At 41.6% G+C, this 17903-nt stretch overlaps 1 protein-coding gene across 1 annotated transcript in view; it reads right to left on the bottom strand.

Annotated features, from left to right (window-relative positions):
• LOC126413339 (probable E3 ubiquitin-protein ligase HERC1) overlaps window positions 1–17903 on the bottom strand; it is a 722413-nt gene that overhangs the window by 640094 nt on the left and 64416 nt on the right. Inside the window, exons 6-8 of the mRNA XM_050083249.1 lie at window positions 12865–13090; window positions 12569–12745; window positions 1252–1523 (exon numbers count right to left, since the gene is read on the bottom strand). Coding sequence (XP_049939206.1) covers window positions 1252–1523; window positions 12569–12745; window positions 12865–13090 — 675 coding nt within the window. The remainder of the gene's footprint in view (window positions 1–1251; window positions 1524–12568; window positions 12746–12864; window positions 13091–17903) is intronic.

Below are 17903 nucleotides of genomic sequence, written 5' to 3'. Positions count from 1 at the left end.
GCATTTTTTACATCTTCTATGTTTACTGTTAATGATGGCAGTAAGTCAGAAAGCAATGTAAATAATTTTACTTGTATTGTATTTTGTGTTATTCCAATGAAAATTTGAAGCTTTTTAGCAGAGACCATAACTGCTTTTCTATGGGTGTTACATATTATGTAGTTCATATGGAGAACGTGCCATACAGCCAACCAAGGTGTTCTCCACAAAGCCTACCTTCATTATACAGTAGTCTTGAAAGAACCTCGACAGAAGTCCAAACAAAAGGGGACTAACGCACTAGGACATGTATTGAAACTACGAAATAGTGGTGAGTAATCTAACGTATAAGCAATATAGGTTATGCCACGAGTTGTAACTTTTTATACTCCCACCTGACTATGTACTTCATGTATTTTTTAGCACTGATAGTGGCTAGGCACTAGCCGAAATGTAGATTTGCTTTAATAAAACCTGAAAGGAAAGGATGACTAATTCCTGTGTTCCATCACTTTGAAAGTCATATCACAGTTATTGAGTGCATCCACACCCCTAATGGAAGGTAACTTGATAGAGAGAGATATAGTTACTAGACCTCAAAAATATCTTACATGGTAGCGAGGGTGGAATTTAATTCATCTCTGTGAATGGATTATAAGAAAGTTATAACATTTTTCTCAGTTGCACTTATCATTACTCATAACACAGGTACCTGGTGAAACTCTGAAGATGGCAGCTAGTACCATCTCCACTATACTGTCCTGATTTCTTCTTCAAAATCAACAGTGGCTCCATGAAGTTTCATAAATCAACTCTTAGAGTTATGCACCCAAATGCTGTTTCTGGAATTTGTACAACCTGGATTTTATCCAACATTCTAAATGGGTGTCATACATTGAAATTATGTTGGCTACGGTTTTTTTTTTTTTTTTTTAGAAAATGTGTGTTAACTTTGCTGTGTAGAGCGTTACATACTTATTTCAACATTCAGTACAGCAAAGTTAAAACGCATTCTCTAAAATATATTTATGCTGTACACCTTAAAAAAAATAGGCTTTGTTTATATTGGTCTTCAAGCACAATTTACATAAATTTTACTTTGAAGTATTTGCTCATTATCAAAAAAATTCATAACACATGTACGGGATTTGTGGAAGAACAATTTTAAAAACTATCAATCAAGAGAATGACTATAGGTTCTTTAGTAAAAGTGTGCAGTAGTATTAATTTCCACAACAGTAAAGTTCAAAAAGCATCAATTTCAAGACTGACCTGTCCACTAGCTGTCAATGCAAGAGAGAATTGGCTGCCAGCAGCAACTTTGCGAATGCACATTCCCTGCAGTGCTTCAATGATACGCGGACGAGGCACTTTCTGTGTGTCACCATGCCCCAACTTTCCATTTTCTGCTGAACCAAAGGACCACACTGTACGCCCATCAGCTGACAGCACAATTGTGTGAGCACTACCACAAGCCACCTGTCCAACACCAGTCAGATCTCTCACTAAGGTAGGGACACTGCGACCATTGTAGTCACCATGACCTGTGAACAACCGTGACAAAATATGATATAACATTTCACATTTATTTGCAAATACAGTTTTATTCTTATGAAATTGAAGAAACAAAACAAAACCATTTATGAGAACCAAACTCTGTGGAACATACACAAACCTGTTACAACAGGAGGCAGAACAAACAGGTTCAATATTTTTGAGTGCTCACCCACCAATATTGTTTGGGCTACTCAAACATGTCTGTACAAAATTTTTTTGTGATTGAGGCACTGTAACTAATGCCAACATGAACACAAATGTTTGCTGATGTCACACTGACATCACCTCAGCTTTTCAGTATGAGCATGTGTGTCAATTGTTTATTTGTTACTGATTGTGTTGCACTTATTTTCCAGTACTTGAAAGCCCAATGCCTTCACCAAATAATATTTCAATGTCACGTAGCTATGGTTTGTGACTGCTCTGTATCTGTTTTTGTACTGTTACCTCTTCAGTGATTATTTATAATATTTGTCTGAATTTTATTACCACTAAATAGCTCAGTCACTTCAAAAAATTCAAAATTGTTTATTATTTTTTTCCATCCTATTCATATGAGGCGGTTCAGAAAGTAAATGTACTGTGACTATAACAGGCTGCAGTTTTTTGAGGATTGGCAACATTGATTAGTAGAGGGGAGGGGATCTCCTGACTAGGCTGTGCATTGCAGGAACATCATAGCATGTAAACTCACATTGCTGTGACCGGTTGTGTGAAAGAGGTCGGTAAGAAATCCTGCCAAGTGTGAGCCACGTGCTGTGATCTGCTTCCTACTCGCAAAACAAATGACAACTACCAATTTTTTGCAAATCAAAATGGTTTACAGTGAAGGAGTTATGAACAGGATGAGGATGTTTCAAGTGGTGTAGGGCGTTTAGTGGAAACAGAAAAACTTTTCATAACGAACAGAGAAGTGGTAGAGATTCAATTTTGATTGATGAGTTGGTGCAAAAATCAAGGAAACTGTTCTTGAAGACTGCTGATTGACAGTGGATGAAACTTCTAAGATGTTAGTACAACTTTCCAGAAATCACTTGTACAAGACACTCATACAAACACTGGAATGCCAGAAATTGTGCACAAGATGGGTCCCAAAACGGCTGACTGAGCAGCGCAAGAAAAATTGGGTCAATTGCACCTGTAACTTTCTTGAGTGACTTGAACTGGAAGGTGAGAATTTCCTGAACTCCACTGTGACAGGAGATGAAATGTGGGTGGCTAATTACATTCTCAAGACAAAAAGATAGCTAGCACAGTGGCATCACACTAATTCCCATCTGCCAAAAAATTGAAAACCATAATGAAGGGCAAAAAAATCATGGCCTCAGTGTTTAGGACTGAAAGGGATCAATGATTTTGTGAGACCCTAAATAAACTCAAAAGGAGCATTCAAAACAAAATGAGGGGAATGCTGACAAGAGGAATGTACATGCTGCATGACAAAACCCACCCTCACGCAGCCTTAGCCACTAGACATGGACAAAGACACATTTGTAAGGGTGCACAACAGCAAGGTCTTTAGCACCTGCACAAAAACAGATTGAGATGAGTGTCAGTAAAATATACAGAACAGAAAGATAAAACAGCAAGTAAAACACAGGTAACAAAAGTCAGAAAACTATGTGCATACCCACACAAAACCACAGAACAAAGAATTCCGTCAGTAGTAAAACATTAACGACACAGGAAGAAAGTGGTATAAGGAGCTAAAATAAATAGAGGGCAGATGCCCTACAATATCTGCTTCTGCTCTTGCATCACAATATAAAATGCACTCCATTAAAATATGACAGATAGAGATGTGCACACCACAAGCACACAAAACAGGGGATCCTCTCACTGTAGTAAAAAGCTGTGTGTAAGAGGGCAGTGCCCAGTTCTAAGAGGCGTGAGGGTCACTTCATCCTGCCTGAGAAACTGGCAGGAAGAACGCCACAGCCAGGTTGTTGACTTCACCAACCACAGCTTATTGGCCGTCACTGCCAGCCATTCCTCATCCCACAACTGCATGCACTTCCTGTGTAGTGCAGAAACAACAGCCTCCAAATGAATAAGACAATGTGCCCCATCCTGTCCTCTGCAGACCTCCTCGGCAGGCCGATCAGCCTTTCCATTTCTCCATATCCCTACATGACCTGGCACCCAGCAGAATGACACCTGCTTACCCTGTCAGTGGAGCAAGTACAGTTGGTCATATATCAGTCAGACCAACTCCTCAGCTGGGTACAGGTTCTGTAACGATTGTATAAGGCACTAAGAGAATTGGAGCAAATGAGAAACCTTTTGCCCCAAACATGACACATCTGCTCTAGTGCCTTCAGGATCGTGTGGAGTTCTGCTGAGAAAATGGTATACTCGTCAGGAAGGCAAATCCTGGTGATATGGTCGGAGAACACGACAGAGAAACCCGGGAATTCCCTTGCTTGGAGCCATCAGTGTACACTATTCTGAAACCGTGATGCATACCTAAAATGTTAAAAAAACATAGATTGAAACATAAAATCTGACGTACGATCTTCCTAAAAATTGTCAAGTCTAAAATAAGTCTGGGCTTCCGGAGAAGCCAACGTGGAAATCTGCTCCCACTGCGATGTAAAACATGAAGACTTGCCACAATCCTGTGCACGAATCCCTTAGGGCCTCATTGCCTGTTGCCGGTTACGAAAAAGCCTTTCCAGTGGAGGCTAAGCAACGGTACAGTAGGTGGATGTGTATGGTGTGGACAGTGTTTTATACATCTGGCACACCGTAAGTAGCCGTCGCTTGACGTGAACTGACGGTTGAATAGCCTGTGCACAGAGGCTTGATATGGGGCTTGTTCTGAATGCCCCAGAGGCCAACTGAATCCCTTCACGGTGCACCACATCCAACATCTGTAAACAAGGGGGTCTCGCAGACTCCTACACCGTGCAGCTATAATTGAGCTGAGATCACACAAATGCCCTGTAAAACCAGAGCAGACAAGTCCTGCTCCCTATGTCCTGTGGCTAAGACATTTTAAAATACTTAAAGCCTTAAGTGACCGTTTCTTCAGGTCCTTCAGATGTGGTAACCATGTAAGCTTAAATATCAAAAATGAGGCCCAGAAACCTTACTGTGTCTTTAAAAGTAAGGACCATGTTTCTCATCGTCAACTCAGGAAAGTTTAAAATGGAAGGAGAATGGTTAAAAAACACACACACAGACTTCTTGGTGGGAAACTTAAAAACCATCCTTCTGCATCCATTCATCCAAATGTCGAAGAGTTAGTTCCAACTAACGTGTTGTCGCTGCAAGACCTGAAGAACAAAACACAGAGAAGTCATCCACAAACAAAGAACACTGGACAGGACTTTTCACTATGGACATAACGCTATTAATAGCTATGGCAAAGACTGTCACACTTAAAACGCTACCCTGAGGGACACCTTTCTCCTGCTCAAAGCGATCAAACAGGATGTCACTGACTTGGTATCTAAAATACGGTGGTGGGAGAAAGGACTGAATAAAAATGGGAATACAACCACGAAAACCCCATTCATGAACCTGCTCCTTGATAAGATGCCTCCAAGTAGTATCGTAGGCCTTCTTGATGTCAAAAAATATACCTAGAAGGTGATGCCAGCATAGGAAAGCCTGTTAGATAGCCACCTCCAGGAGGGCCAGGTTATCAAAGATGGAGCGATACATCCTGAACCCACACTGAAAGCGACTAAGGAGTTGTCTGGATTCTAAGATACAGACAAGGCAGCAGTTGACCCTCCACTCCAAGGTCTTTACCATGCAGCTAGTGAGAGCAATACTATGGTAAATACTTGAGCATGTACGGTCTTTCCCAGGTTTTAAAAGAGGAATTAAAATTGCCCTACACCATAAGCCGGGAAAATGACCTGATGCCCAAATGGCATTAAAAAGTGCAAGGAGGATATCTTTGTTTCACCTTGTGAGGTGCTGCAGCATATTGTAATGGATCCTGTCATGACCAGACGATGTGTAACGAGCTGCAGACAATGCAGAATCCAGATCCCACATAGAAAACGGGCAGTTGTCATCTGTATCAGAGGTGGACCGGAAGTCCAAACTACACCTCTCAGCAACCACTCTATGGTGCTGGAAACCTTGATCCTGACTGGCTGTTGCAGTAACTGTGGCAAAATACGCTGCCATAGTCTGGGCAATGATTTGCAGATTGGTTTGGAAAATGCTGTTCCCGATTACAGCAGCCATGGGGTACTGCCTCCTCTCCCAGAAATTCTCTCGATGATCTCCCACACAATGGAACTTATGGTGGAACGATATAATGGTGTTCAGAAATTGTTGCCACGACCTCTTCTTGCTCTCTCGAATAATTCAGTGACACTTTGCCCTCACCACCCGAAACGCTGCAAAGATTCTCTGTAGTTGGCCGACACTTCCACCTGCACAGAGCCACATGCCTGGTCCTGATTGCAGAGTGGCATTCGGCATTCCACCAAGGGACAGGCTGCCTCTTCTGTTGTCTGGCAGACTGTGGAATGGATGCTTCAGCGGCGTGGTGGATCATTTTGGTAATAAATCCACCCATGTCTTGATATTTGCACCATGTTCGAACTGGGGCAACTGGCTATAAAAGTGTCCAGTTGGTTCCATCGAGCATCCATCATGGTGGTTTCCTTTCAGGTTCCACCCCACCTGGCACATGAATCCAGATCGGGAAGTGATCACTTCTGTTCCAGTCATCGACCACTTCCCATTGAGCAATGTGAGGAAGAGCTGAAGAGAAAAGCGAGAGATCAATGGCACAGAATGACCCAGTTGCTGTGCAGAAGTGAGTGCTCTGTCCCACATTTAGCAAGTATGCGCATCATGACACGAGAAGCATCTAAATTACTCTACCCCTGGGGCAGGCTGCTGCAGAACCCCAAAGCACATTGTCTGCATTAAAATCGCCGCAGAGAACGAAGGGATGGGGGGAGCTGTTACTAAGGTCAGTTAGGGCCTCTTCATTGAGTGCGTCATGTGGGAGCAAGTAAAGGGACCACATTGTCAATGGATGATGCATGTGCACTGATACAGTAACTGCTCATAAAGTCACTGTTTATGTGAGAGAGGCGAGGAGCGGTAGTCGGTACTGATGAAAATACCTACGCCTCCCCTGGCTCTCTCTCCACTCCTTTTTGTGGAGTACATAGCCTTGTAGCTCAGGGCTGTATGATTGATGGAAATGAATCTCCTGGAGACATAGACACAGTGGTCTACCCTGCGATAAGGGACGGAATTGCTCCACATGCATCCTGAACCCCTGCAAGTTCCACTGTAGGATGGGAGCCATTTCATCGACGTGGTGTTAATTTACCCCTATCTTTGCACTGTGGAGGTGAAGCACATGTAGAGTGAGGGGGAGTGGAGGGGCTCCCTGGATCCAAGCCATCTAACTCCATGATGTCCTCCTCATCAGTCATATGTGAACGAATGATCTCTGATGGTGCTCAAGACAGCTTTTGACCCAAACATCATGAACCTTTCCCTGCACCCTGTCTCTTCGACAATGAGGGGGAAATGGGGTGTTGAGAGACACTGCTTGTTGTGTGCCTTCTTGACACTCACAACGGATCTGTTACTGGTCTTTTCTGCGGTGACTACTTGGAATGCTATATCCTTACTTGTTTTGCCTTTGCACGTACACATGCAAGTAAAGGTGCTGGTGGTGGACGGTTGTACACTGGACGAAGTCTGCATCGAGGCATTGACCTTAGGAACAAGTTTCTGTGCCATGGAAGCATAATAAGTGGTAAAGATGGGAGGTTCTACATCTACATTCACCCAACGGTGTGTGGCGGAGGGCACTTTACGTGCCACTGTCATTACCTCCATTTTCTGTTCCAGTCGCATATGGTTCGCGGGAAGAACGACTGTTGGAAAGCCTCCGTGCGCGCTCGAATCTCTCTAATTTTACATTCGTGATCTCCTCGGGAGGTATAAGTAGGGGGAAGCAATATATTCAATACCTCATCCAGAAACGCACCCTCTCGAAACCTGGACAGCAAGCTACACCGCGATGCAGAGCGCCTCTCTTGCAGAGTCTGCCACTTGAGTTTGCTAAACACCTCTGTAACGCTATCACGTTTACCAAATAACCCTGTGACAAAACGCGCCGTTCTTCTTTGGATCTTCTCTATCTCCTCCGTCAACCCGATCTGGTACGGATCCCACACTGATGAGCAATACTCAAGTATAGGTCGAATGAGTGTTTTGTAAGCCACCTCCTTTGTTGATGGACTAGATTTTCTAAGGACTCTCCCAATGAATCTCAACCTGGTACCCACCTTACCAACAATTAATTTTATATGATCATTCCACTTCAAATCGTTCCGTACGTATACTCTCAGATATTTTACAGAAGTAACAGCTACCAGTGTTTGTTCCACTATCATATAATAGTACAATAAAGGGTCCTTCTTTCTATGTATTCGCAATACATTACATTTGTCTATGTTAAGGGACAGTTGCCACTCCCTGCACCAAGTGCCTATCCGCTGTAGATCTTCCAGCATTTCGCTACAATTTTCTAATGCTGCGACTTCTCTGTATACTACAGCATCATCCGCGAAAAGGTTTCGTTGCCTTATATTCCTTTTTGGCCTCAGCATAGGGGATCCGCTTGGTAACTTTTAGGTTCTGAATTTTTCGTTCCTCTGCAAAAACAGGGCAGTCTTGGCTCCCAGAGCAGTTCACACAGACTCCTGTAGATGGACAGTGAATCCCAGCTTCATGGGGTGCCTTTCCACACTTCCCACAAGTCCCAGCCCCGCAACTCAGCACTGTGTAACCAAAATGCTCGCACTAAGTTGGAGGAAACCTGCCATGATGTGACCAGGCATCGTTGCAGAATTGAAGGTCACAATGAAGGTGGCTGTCTTCTCAATTTCTCCATTATTCCTAAGCATCCTTTGCTCTACATCCACTATCCCCTGTAATGCCCATTCCTGTTTAAGTACAGCTATGTCGATATCCATAATGTCTCGGCATGTGACCACACCCCTGCTAGAGTTAAGGGAGTTGCAGTTCAACAGTTACATCATATTCACACAATTTTTTGGTCTTTGTAAGTAGTTCCACCTGCTTTGCCCTTTTAGTCTCAACCAGTAGGGAATCATTCTGCAGCCGCTTAAGAGACTTCAGACTTCCAGCAAGTTCTTCCAAGTCTTTATGGATGTATGGATATAGAAGGGGGACACTTTTTCGAATGTCCCCTTCTTCCTCCTAATAACCAAAAACACATTTTGATTTATGACTCCTTGAGCCCTGTTACTATAATTCAACTGATGCAGGTTACCAGGAGGACTAGCCAACCTCACTCGTTTGGAGGATTGGGTGTGAATACTCACAGGCAGTACACCCTTCCCACTGGGAGGAGAAGATGGCGACTTTGAGGGATCCATCTCGGTCCCACAAGCAGCTAGGGAAACAAGGGTCCACTCACACAGAGCCTTACATGCCTGAGTAAGCCTTATACCACTGAGGTGTAGCAGGTTCCCCAGAGGTTGCCTGCTAATGACTGTTCCACCTCAACAGCTATGCATCTCATCAGCGAGCCGCGCACCTTGAGATTGAGGTTTTTTTTTTGTAGAGATTTATAAACTTATAACAAGGACAAGATATGGTCTCCATTCTAGAGCCAATTGTAGACATCTCTTTAGATTGATGGCCTCGCAGTATATTTACCTCTGTATGAGGTTTGTTGTGAAGAATCAGTCCAAGTTTGAAAATAGCAGTAACATTCCTGAATATAATGCCATAAGGACTTACACTGTCATCCACTCAGCTTTAATACAGCAAAGAAACATGTGAAGTATTCAGTGATAAAAATTTTTCACCACCTATCTAGTGACGTAAAGAAGAAAGGAAAATAAGAGTTTAATGCCATGATGACAATGCGGACATTAGAGGGGTTATGGAGGTAGCTGGGGCAGGAAGGGGGAGGGAGAGCCGGGCATGAGTGGGGGTTGGTAAAGTGCTGTTTTAGGATGACGTGGAGAGAGGGTAGAGCAGCTAGGTGCAGTTGAGAAGGAAGGAAGTAAAAAGACTGTGGATGCCGTTGGGGAATAGAAGGCTGTGGAGTGGGAACAGGGAAAGGAATAGGTGAGTGAAGGACAATGACTAACGAAGGTTAAAGCCAGGAGGGTTATGGGAACTTAGGATATATTGCAGGGAGAATTCCCTCCTGCGCAATTCAGAAAAGCTGGTGTTGATAGGAAGGATACAGATGGCACAGGCTGTGAAACAGTAATTAAAATGAAGAATGTTGTGATGGGCAACATGCTCAGCAATTAGGTGGTCCAATTGTTTCTTGGCCACAGTTTGTCAGTGGCCTTTCATGCTGACAGACAGCTTGTTGGTTATCATGTCCACACACAACGAAGCACAGTGACTGCAACTTAGCTAGTTCTTCACATGACTGGTTTCACAGGTAGCACTGCCTTTGATGAGATAGGTGATGCTTGTGACTAGATTGGAGTAGCTGGTAGTGTACATTTCTTACATCTAGGTGTATTACAGGGATATGAGTCATGAGGCAAGGGGTTGGGAGCAGGGTCTGTGTGGACGAGCATATTGTGTAGGTTTGGTGGGCGATGGAATACCATGTGGGAGTAATGGGCAGGGCAGTGTATAGGACATTCCTCATTTCAGTGCATGACAAGAGGTAGTCGAGAACCTGGCAGAGAATGTGACTCCGCTGTGTTGAACACTGCAGGGCAGTTTTTGTACACAGGCTACCATCTGATGGTCTGAAAATGGACACAGGTGTCTGAAACTAGTCACCATTAAGAAATAAAAAAGATGCTTCTCAGTGCAACTTATGATTGAATTACAACCATTTATTTCAATTATAAAACGAGAGGTGCAAGTTCGTAATCTGGATTACTTTTTTTTGTTGGTGGGAGAGGGGGTGGGGGGGGTGGGGGGGGGGACATTTTTCATGTAAGGTAAGGACTTTGTTAATAAATGTGTTGCAGTTTTCATTTACGTCACAAATACTGCCTGCATCACTCCAGTTCATGTCTTTGAGGAGTTTCCCACAATAATCAATTTCTGGCTTACTGACTATCCTCCTGAACTCTTATTTAGTAGATTTTGTAACCCAATCAGTATTAACATTTACTGACACAAACTGCAAGCCACAATTTGAGAGGTCATTGACTATTGGTTTTGTAATATTATTTTGTTCATTAGACTTTGCTATAAAGATATTATCAACAGCTGTTTTAGAACAATTTGCTACCCTGGATGGAGAGTTACAGCAGGAATAAAATTGAAAGATAATGATGCTGGCTGCAATAATTTCTCATACCTGGAAGAGTTTTTAAGAAACTATATGTTATAACCATCACCAACCATTAGTTTTTTATTTTTTTATTGTTAAATAGGCAAACAGACTTTGAAGTGATTTGTGAACAGATTAAAATTTCGTGTAGGTACTCAATATACACTTGCTCTTCAGTTTCTTTTTCAAACTGGCTGTTTGTTTCAAACCTTTTCCTTCTGTCCTCCCTGCCCTAAAAAGAAAGTGCTCCTCTAACACCTGTAACTTCTGGTATTCTACCACTCTTAAAGGTGCCCCCCCCTTCTCCCTAATGGGTTTCCACCAACAGCCAAGCTAGTTTTCCCCTACCTTTCATGCTGAGGAGGAGGCCATGCCTAGTATAATTACATCTACTGATAATTATATATAACCCTGCAACTGATAAAATCAGCTGTTCCTGGCAGAAGTATTTAAATTAGGTCAATCATGGTGGCTCAGAATAGATAAAAATTCAACAATGGTATGTGTCAGTGTTGTATGCTTTGGTGAATTCTTCACAAAGAGATCCTAATCCTCTGTCACATGACTCAGACTAGAACTAGACCAAAACAAAAATGGCGACACACAATTCTGATGCCAGTTCATCCTGCAAAAGTTGGTCTACACATCTAGCATAGTAACAACCTAACACAAAACTGTTTCTCTTTACTGACTACCCTGCATTCCTACTTTTCAATTTCTTACTTAAAGTCTGCTGTCTCCTGTCTGCGCCTAGACTTCCCTGAGTTCTTCAATTTCTAACCAAAGCAACAGGTCAAACTAGTTCTCACATTTACCAAAGAATTTTTGAATGAAGACTCATGTCTGTAAATTTCCTACCTGGCTTTATCCTTCTCCCCTCTGAACCTGTTCAGATCTTTCATACGCTCATCTAATTCGGACTGAAATACAGAATTATCATTTCTTGTTCACCAGCTTCCTATATATACAGCATATCATGCAAAACTAATGAAGATCCTCATTTACTTTCCCATTTCTATTACCAATAAGAACCCAATGGAAAAACCAGGCCCTTTCCACCTATGGTTAGCAGTTTGCTGAACAAAACAAATTACAATTTCCACTACCTTACACAAATGCAAACTACATAGTAATGGAATATGCTCTATGTAATTATGCTGGGAAAAAAAAACAAAAAAACAATTAAACAAAAATGTCCTCTGTATACTGCACTATATCAAATGGAACGTTTACAACTAGTGTGTTTTACCAGTGAGACACAGAATTTAATGCAAAAATCATTCACTAATTGAGTGTTGCTCAGTAAGCAATGTGGTGATGCATGTTGGGATTCATTAAGAGATGAAAAATAAAAAAGGATCAATAGTGGAAGATGTAATTACTACCATAATTGAACCGAAATGGAGGTGAGCAGGACATGTTACCAGGAATATGGATGGTAGATGAACCAAGTTCTTTGATGGATTCCAAGGGATTAAAAAAAAAAAAGAGAGATCATGATGTCAACCCCATGGAAACTGTGTAGGTGACATTAAAAACATATAGGAGCTGCACAGGTACATATTTCTGAAACTGTGAAGCAAGGAGAAGTCTAGAGCAGACCTTTATCCACCAGTGACTGCTGCTGCTGCTGCTGCTGCTGCTGCTGGTGGTGGTGGTGGTGATTGTGATTATAAGCATAATGTTGGAAATGCTTATCTCAACATTATATAGCCACAAGTGATACAGAACACACCATGCCATACTCACCCAAGCGCCCATGGTCTCCTTCACCCCATGTGTATAGCTCCCCTTCCTCTGTTACAGCTGCACTGTGTCTATATCCAGCATGTATATACTTCACAATCTTTGCTGCAAATGGTCCGGTTATTAGTAATGGTTGCTTCTGAGTGGTGCTATTACCATGCCCAAGTTTCCCATAATCACCTAATGATGAGGAAAGGAATTCATTGGAAACAGATATGACACACAAATATAAATCCATAATGCAGAACTAATAACAGACAGAATATCAGAATTGCAGTTCCACTATAATTTTGACTCACCATCACCCCAACTGTACACTTTTCCATCATCTGTAAGGGCCAATGAGTGTCCGTCACTCCCTTTTGAAGAGGATACTTTCCTTACAATCCCATCTATTGCAACCCTCTTTGGTGTACATTGGTTGTTTGAGTCGCCTAGACCCAGCCGTCCATAGCTCCCTTTCCCACAAGCACTTAGTGTGCCATTTGTATGGATAATGAAAGAGCAATATTGTCCTGCCTCAACCTGTACAGCGTAAGATAAGAAGCCAAGTTATTTCAAATGACTAAACTGTGAATATTTCCTGAGTAATCTTAATTATTTTGTCTATGTTTCACTATGAGTTGTAGTAACACAGACACACAAAATTAAAGTAATGTGCAGTTCACCTCCCCCAAGATATGAGCAAAATAAGTACTTAATCTTTACGGTATATGGATTAAGCACTTTTGTCAACTAACTTTTTTAAGCTGGACATGTAACTCTTTCATGAAAAAATGCACGACGCATAGTGGAAAAATTGCATCATAAGCCTCTGCAGTTGCCACAACATTGTACAACAAAATTATGCACAGTCAGTAATAACCGTATGCTTGGTTTTCTTAATTAAAGTAAATTAACATAATTAATTTATGAAACCTATCTATGACGTTATTGAACACCAGTCAGTTACAGCTGTATGAGAATTAAAATTAATTACCTTAGATACCAATGAATTAATACAAGAAAAGGGAATGGCATACAGTTAAGCTGCGGAACAACTTAAAAAAAGTAATAATTTGACAATGAACACAGTATCATTATAAGCTCGCATCTCACCTATTCTACTGCATGAATGTCTATTTTATTAGGTCTCTCTCTCTCTCTCTCTCTCTCTCTCTCTCTCTCTCTCTCTCTCACACACACACACACACACACACACACACACAAATATAAAGGTAGCTCAGTTGAAAGATCAGAGGAAGGTAAGGGCACACCACCTCCAATAGGACCATGTGTAGCAGAATACTGCAGTGTTCAAAGCAGTTTTACATTACATTTACAGAAGGAGAAGATTAGTGTTTAACGTCCCATCAACAACGAGGTCATTAGAGGTGGAGCACAAGCTCGGATTAGGGAAGGATAGGGAAGGAAATTGGCTGTGCCCTTTCAAAGGAACCACCCTGGCATTTGTCTGAAGTGATTTAGGGAAATCACAGAAAACCTAAATCAGGGTTGCTGGATGTGGGTTTGAACCATTGTCCTCCGAAATGAGAGTCTAGTATGCTAACCACTGCACCACCTTGCTCGGACACATTTACAGAATGCTACCACTTCATGATCTTTCCAGTGTCTTTGTGAACTTTCCTATTGCAATCAAAACACTAAATGTTAAAGAAGGGTCCTTTCTTCATCACTGTGGTCCTTGCTCAATATGCCCTATGACAGCATGAAACAAGTTGTTAAACAACTCTGCAAAGACAGACTTGCAGAATTATATAAGTGATGCATGATACTTCCCTTATCACAAATCTAACCAGTTTGCTGAGCATATCACTAACATTGTCAAACGAATAAGACAATTTTCTGACAATTGATGCAACTTTTCTTTGGGGTTTTTGGACACATTAGTAAATTCTATTAGGTAAAATTAACATATATATGGAAAACAATGCAAATTGTGTGGCAAAAGTGTCTTGTAAGATATTTCCTTCATGGACAACTGAAACCTTCTCGGAAATGCTATTTGTTGTCTTCAATAGGAGATACTTCAATTCATTATACCAGTGCACTTAACATCATTCTTACTCTACTTACATACCTCATATTGGAAAAACTAATAAATAAAGTGACAAAACTACTGGCCAATATTTACCTTCAAAATATGAAATATTTAGTACTGACATACACACATAAAAGTAGAAGTATCTTATCATCCTCTAGAACTGATAGTTTCTTCGTCAGGGGGGGGGGGGGGGGGGGGTGGAGAAGAGAGTGTTAGCTCTCATAACTTCCTCTTCATTTTTGTCTGCTCTTGACCTCCCTATAGGTAGGTCCCTCTCATCCTGGGGTCTGAGTGACCTGGCCCTTTTTTAATATCTGCCAACCTATCCTTCTCCCTGACCCAAGGGAGGAATTAATAGTTTTAAAAAGTATATTAGTGTTGCCGCCTTTACTTTATGTATGTCTATCAGCATACTAAATATTTCGCTTTCACTTCATGAAGGCAGCACTGGCCAGCTTTCTGTGTTATAAGCTTCCTCAGTTGAATTTTCCTCTGCTACAATTAAGCATCTGAAATTGGAACACTTTAGCACTGTGCAGGGCACTCACATTGTTCTCATTTTTCTACACTGACAGAAAAACCAAACACAAACTAAAAAGTAATTAATGTAGAGTAATGAAATTTCTGAAATACACTTATGTAGGTAACATTTTTAAGTGATTAACACTGCAAAATCATAGGTTAATGTACGTGCGAGATATGCCATTGCAAATGTGAAATGGTGATACATTAATAACCAGTGTAACAGCCAGAATGTTCACTGCAACCATGCAAACTTGCAGGCAAATTGGTGTGCAGGTGCTGGATGTCGATTTGTGGATTGAGTTCCATGCTTGTTGCACTTGGTCATTCAGTACCGGGACAGTTATTGCTGTTTGTGGATGACGCCGAAGTTTTTGCCCAATGATGTCTCACTTGTGCTCAATTGCAGACAGACCTGGTGATCGAGCAGGTCAAGGCAACATGTTGACAATCTGTACAGCATGGCAACATGTTGACAATCTGTAGAGCATGTTAGTTAAAGCAGCAGTACGTGGGCAAGTGTTATCCTTTTCGAAAACACCCCCCACCCCCCGAAATATAGAAATATTATTCATGAATGGCAAGAACAACAGCTTGAATCACCAGATTGATGTACAAACAGGCAATCAGGGTGCATGGGATAACAGCAGGAGTGCTCCTGCTGTCACAACAAGTCATAACCCCCACCAAGTGTAGGTCCAGTGTGTCTAGCAGGCAGGCAGACACATTGCTTGCAGGTTCTCAACTTGGCTTCCTTCTAACCAACACACTGCCATTACTGGCACTGAGGCAGAAGCAGCTTTCATCAGAAAACACAATAGATCTCTACCCTGCCCGCCAATGAGCTCTCACTTGACACCATTGAAGTCACAAATGGTGGTGGTTTGGGGTCAGTGGAATGCACACTACAGGGCATCTGACTTGGAGCTGTCCTTGAAATAACCAATTTGTAACAGTTCATTACGTCACTGTGGTGCCACCTGTTGCTCAGATCGCTGCTGCAGATGGAGTACAAAGTTCCAGAGCCATAAGCCGAACACAGTGGTCTTCCCTATGTTTAGGGTCATGTGGCCATCAGGAGCCGGTCTTATGGTGACTGTACATTCTCGTGACCACTGCTGCCAGCAATCATGTACAGTGGCTATATTCTTGACATGTCTTACTACAGTATTGCAGAACGAATATCTAGCTTCTCATAGCCCTATTACATGTCCTTGTTCAAACTCATAGTGGTGTTGAAAATGTCATCTTTGTTACCTTAAAGGCATTCTTGACTATCAACAGCTCATCATGTCCAATCTGAAATGTAACTACTAACGCCACTCTTAGGCGGCTGGCATGGAATTTGACATGATCTTTCAGATGTAGAAACACACCTACCATCTTTCATTTATGTCGCACAATCCCTTCATGGTGCTGCGATTTTTTTTATTTTTTTTTCATCAGTGCGTATCTACATTTACTTCTAGATCTACATAACTTCTCTGCAATTCATATTTAAACACTTGGCGGAGGGTTCAAAGAACTACTTACAAACTATTTCTTAACTGTTCCACTCTCAAATACCACATGAGAAAACAAACACCTAAATATTTCCATATGAGCTCTTGATTCTCCTTATTTTATCACAATGGTCATTGCTTCCTATGTAGGTAGAAGTCCACAAAATATTTTCATATTCAGGAGAGAAAGTTGATCAAAATTTCATGAAAAGATCTTATCACAATGAAAATTGCCCTTGTTCTAACTGCTGCCATCCCAACTCATGTATTATCTAGGTGAAGCTCTCTCCCCTATTTTGCAATAATACAAAATGAGCTGCCCTTGCCGAACTTTTTTGGTCTCCTCCATCAGACCTATCTGGTAAGGATTCTATACCATGCAGCAAAGCTCCTGAAGGGGATAGATACGTGAAGTGTAAGCAGTGTAGTAAATTTGTTGCATCTTCTAAGTGTCCTGCCAATAAAACACAATCATTAGGTCTTCTTCCTCACAACATTTTCTATGTGACAGTTTCAATTTAAGTTGTTCACAATTGTAGTCCCTAGGTATTTAGTTGAATCAATAACATCTAAACCTGGATGATGCATAAAGGATCTGAAATTTAGTGGTCTGCTTGGTACTCACATGGAGGGCCTCACACTTTTTACTGCTTACATATAAATAAAAATAATCATTTTTTGAAAATTTAATGTAACTGTGTAGATAAAAAAATCTACTCACCAAGTGGTGGCTGGAGAAGACCCACTTTGTAAGCTATTGGAGCCACTGGCTCCATCTGGCAGAAGGGCTGAAGTGGAAGGAAGAGGGGTGCTGGAGGACTGGTGAGGTTTAGGAAAAGGGGTAGAGTTCAAAAATGTCACACAGAACCCCAGGTCAGAGGAGACTTACCAGACAGTAAGCATCCACTGACCCGGGGTTCTGGAGGACTTTTCAGTCATCTTCTTATTTCCTTATTTATTTTCTGATTTTCAGTTCTTTTCTCTGAAATTTCTACTTCATCCTGCAGACGAGTTGGGCAGCAGTGATGAAATGTACACTGATACTGACTCAAAATGTGTAGGGGATCATTGTAAGGACAGTCAGACTGTTGTATGATTCTGCACCCAGTACTGTTTTGATTTCTTTGTCAATAGTATATCACTTGACCAAAAGAATAAGACATTGTCTGATACAAAATGGTTTCTACTGATTTGTAATGCATATTAACATCCTTTGATTATTCTAGGTTCCTGAGATGAGACAGTTAAACATTACTCAGTGCAGTTCAAG

This window comes from Schistocerca serialis, chromosome 7 (assembly GCF_023864345.2).
Source record: "Schistocerca serialis cubense isolate TAMUIC-IGC-003099 chromosome 7, iqSchSeri2.2, whole genome shotgun sequence".
Lineage (NCBI taxonomy): Eukaryota > Metazoa > Arthropoda > Insecta > Orthoptera > Acrididae > Schistocerca > Schistocerca serialis.
The sequence above is the reverse complement of the archived record's forward strand: the minus strand, read 5'-3'. Positions and strand labels throughout refer to the sequence as shown.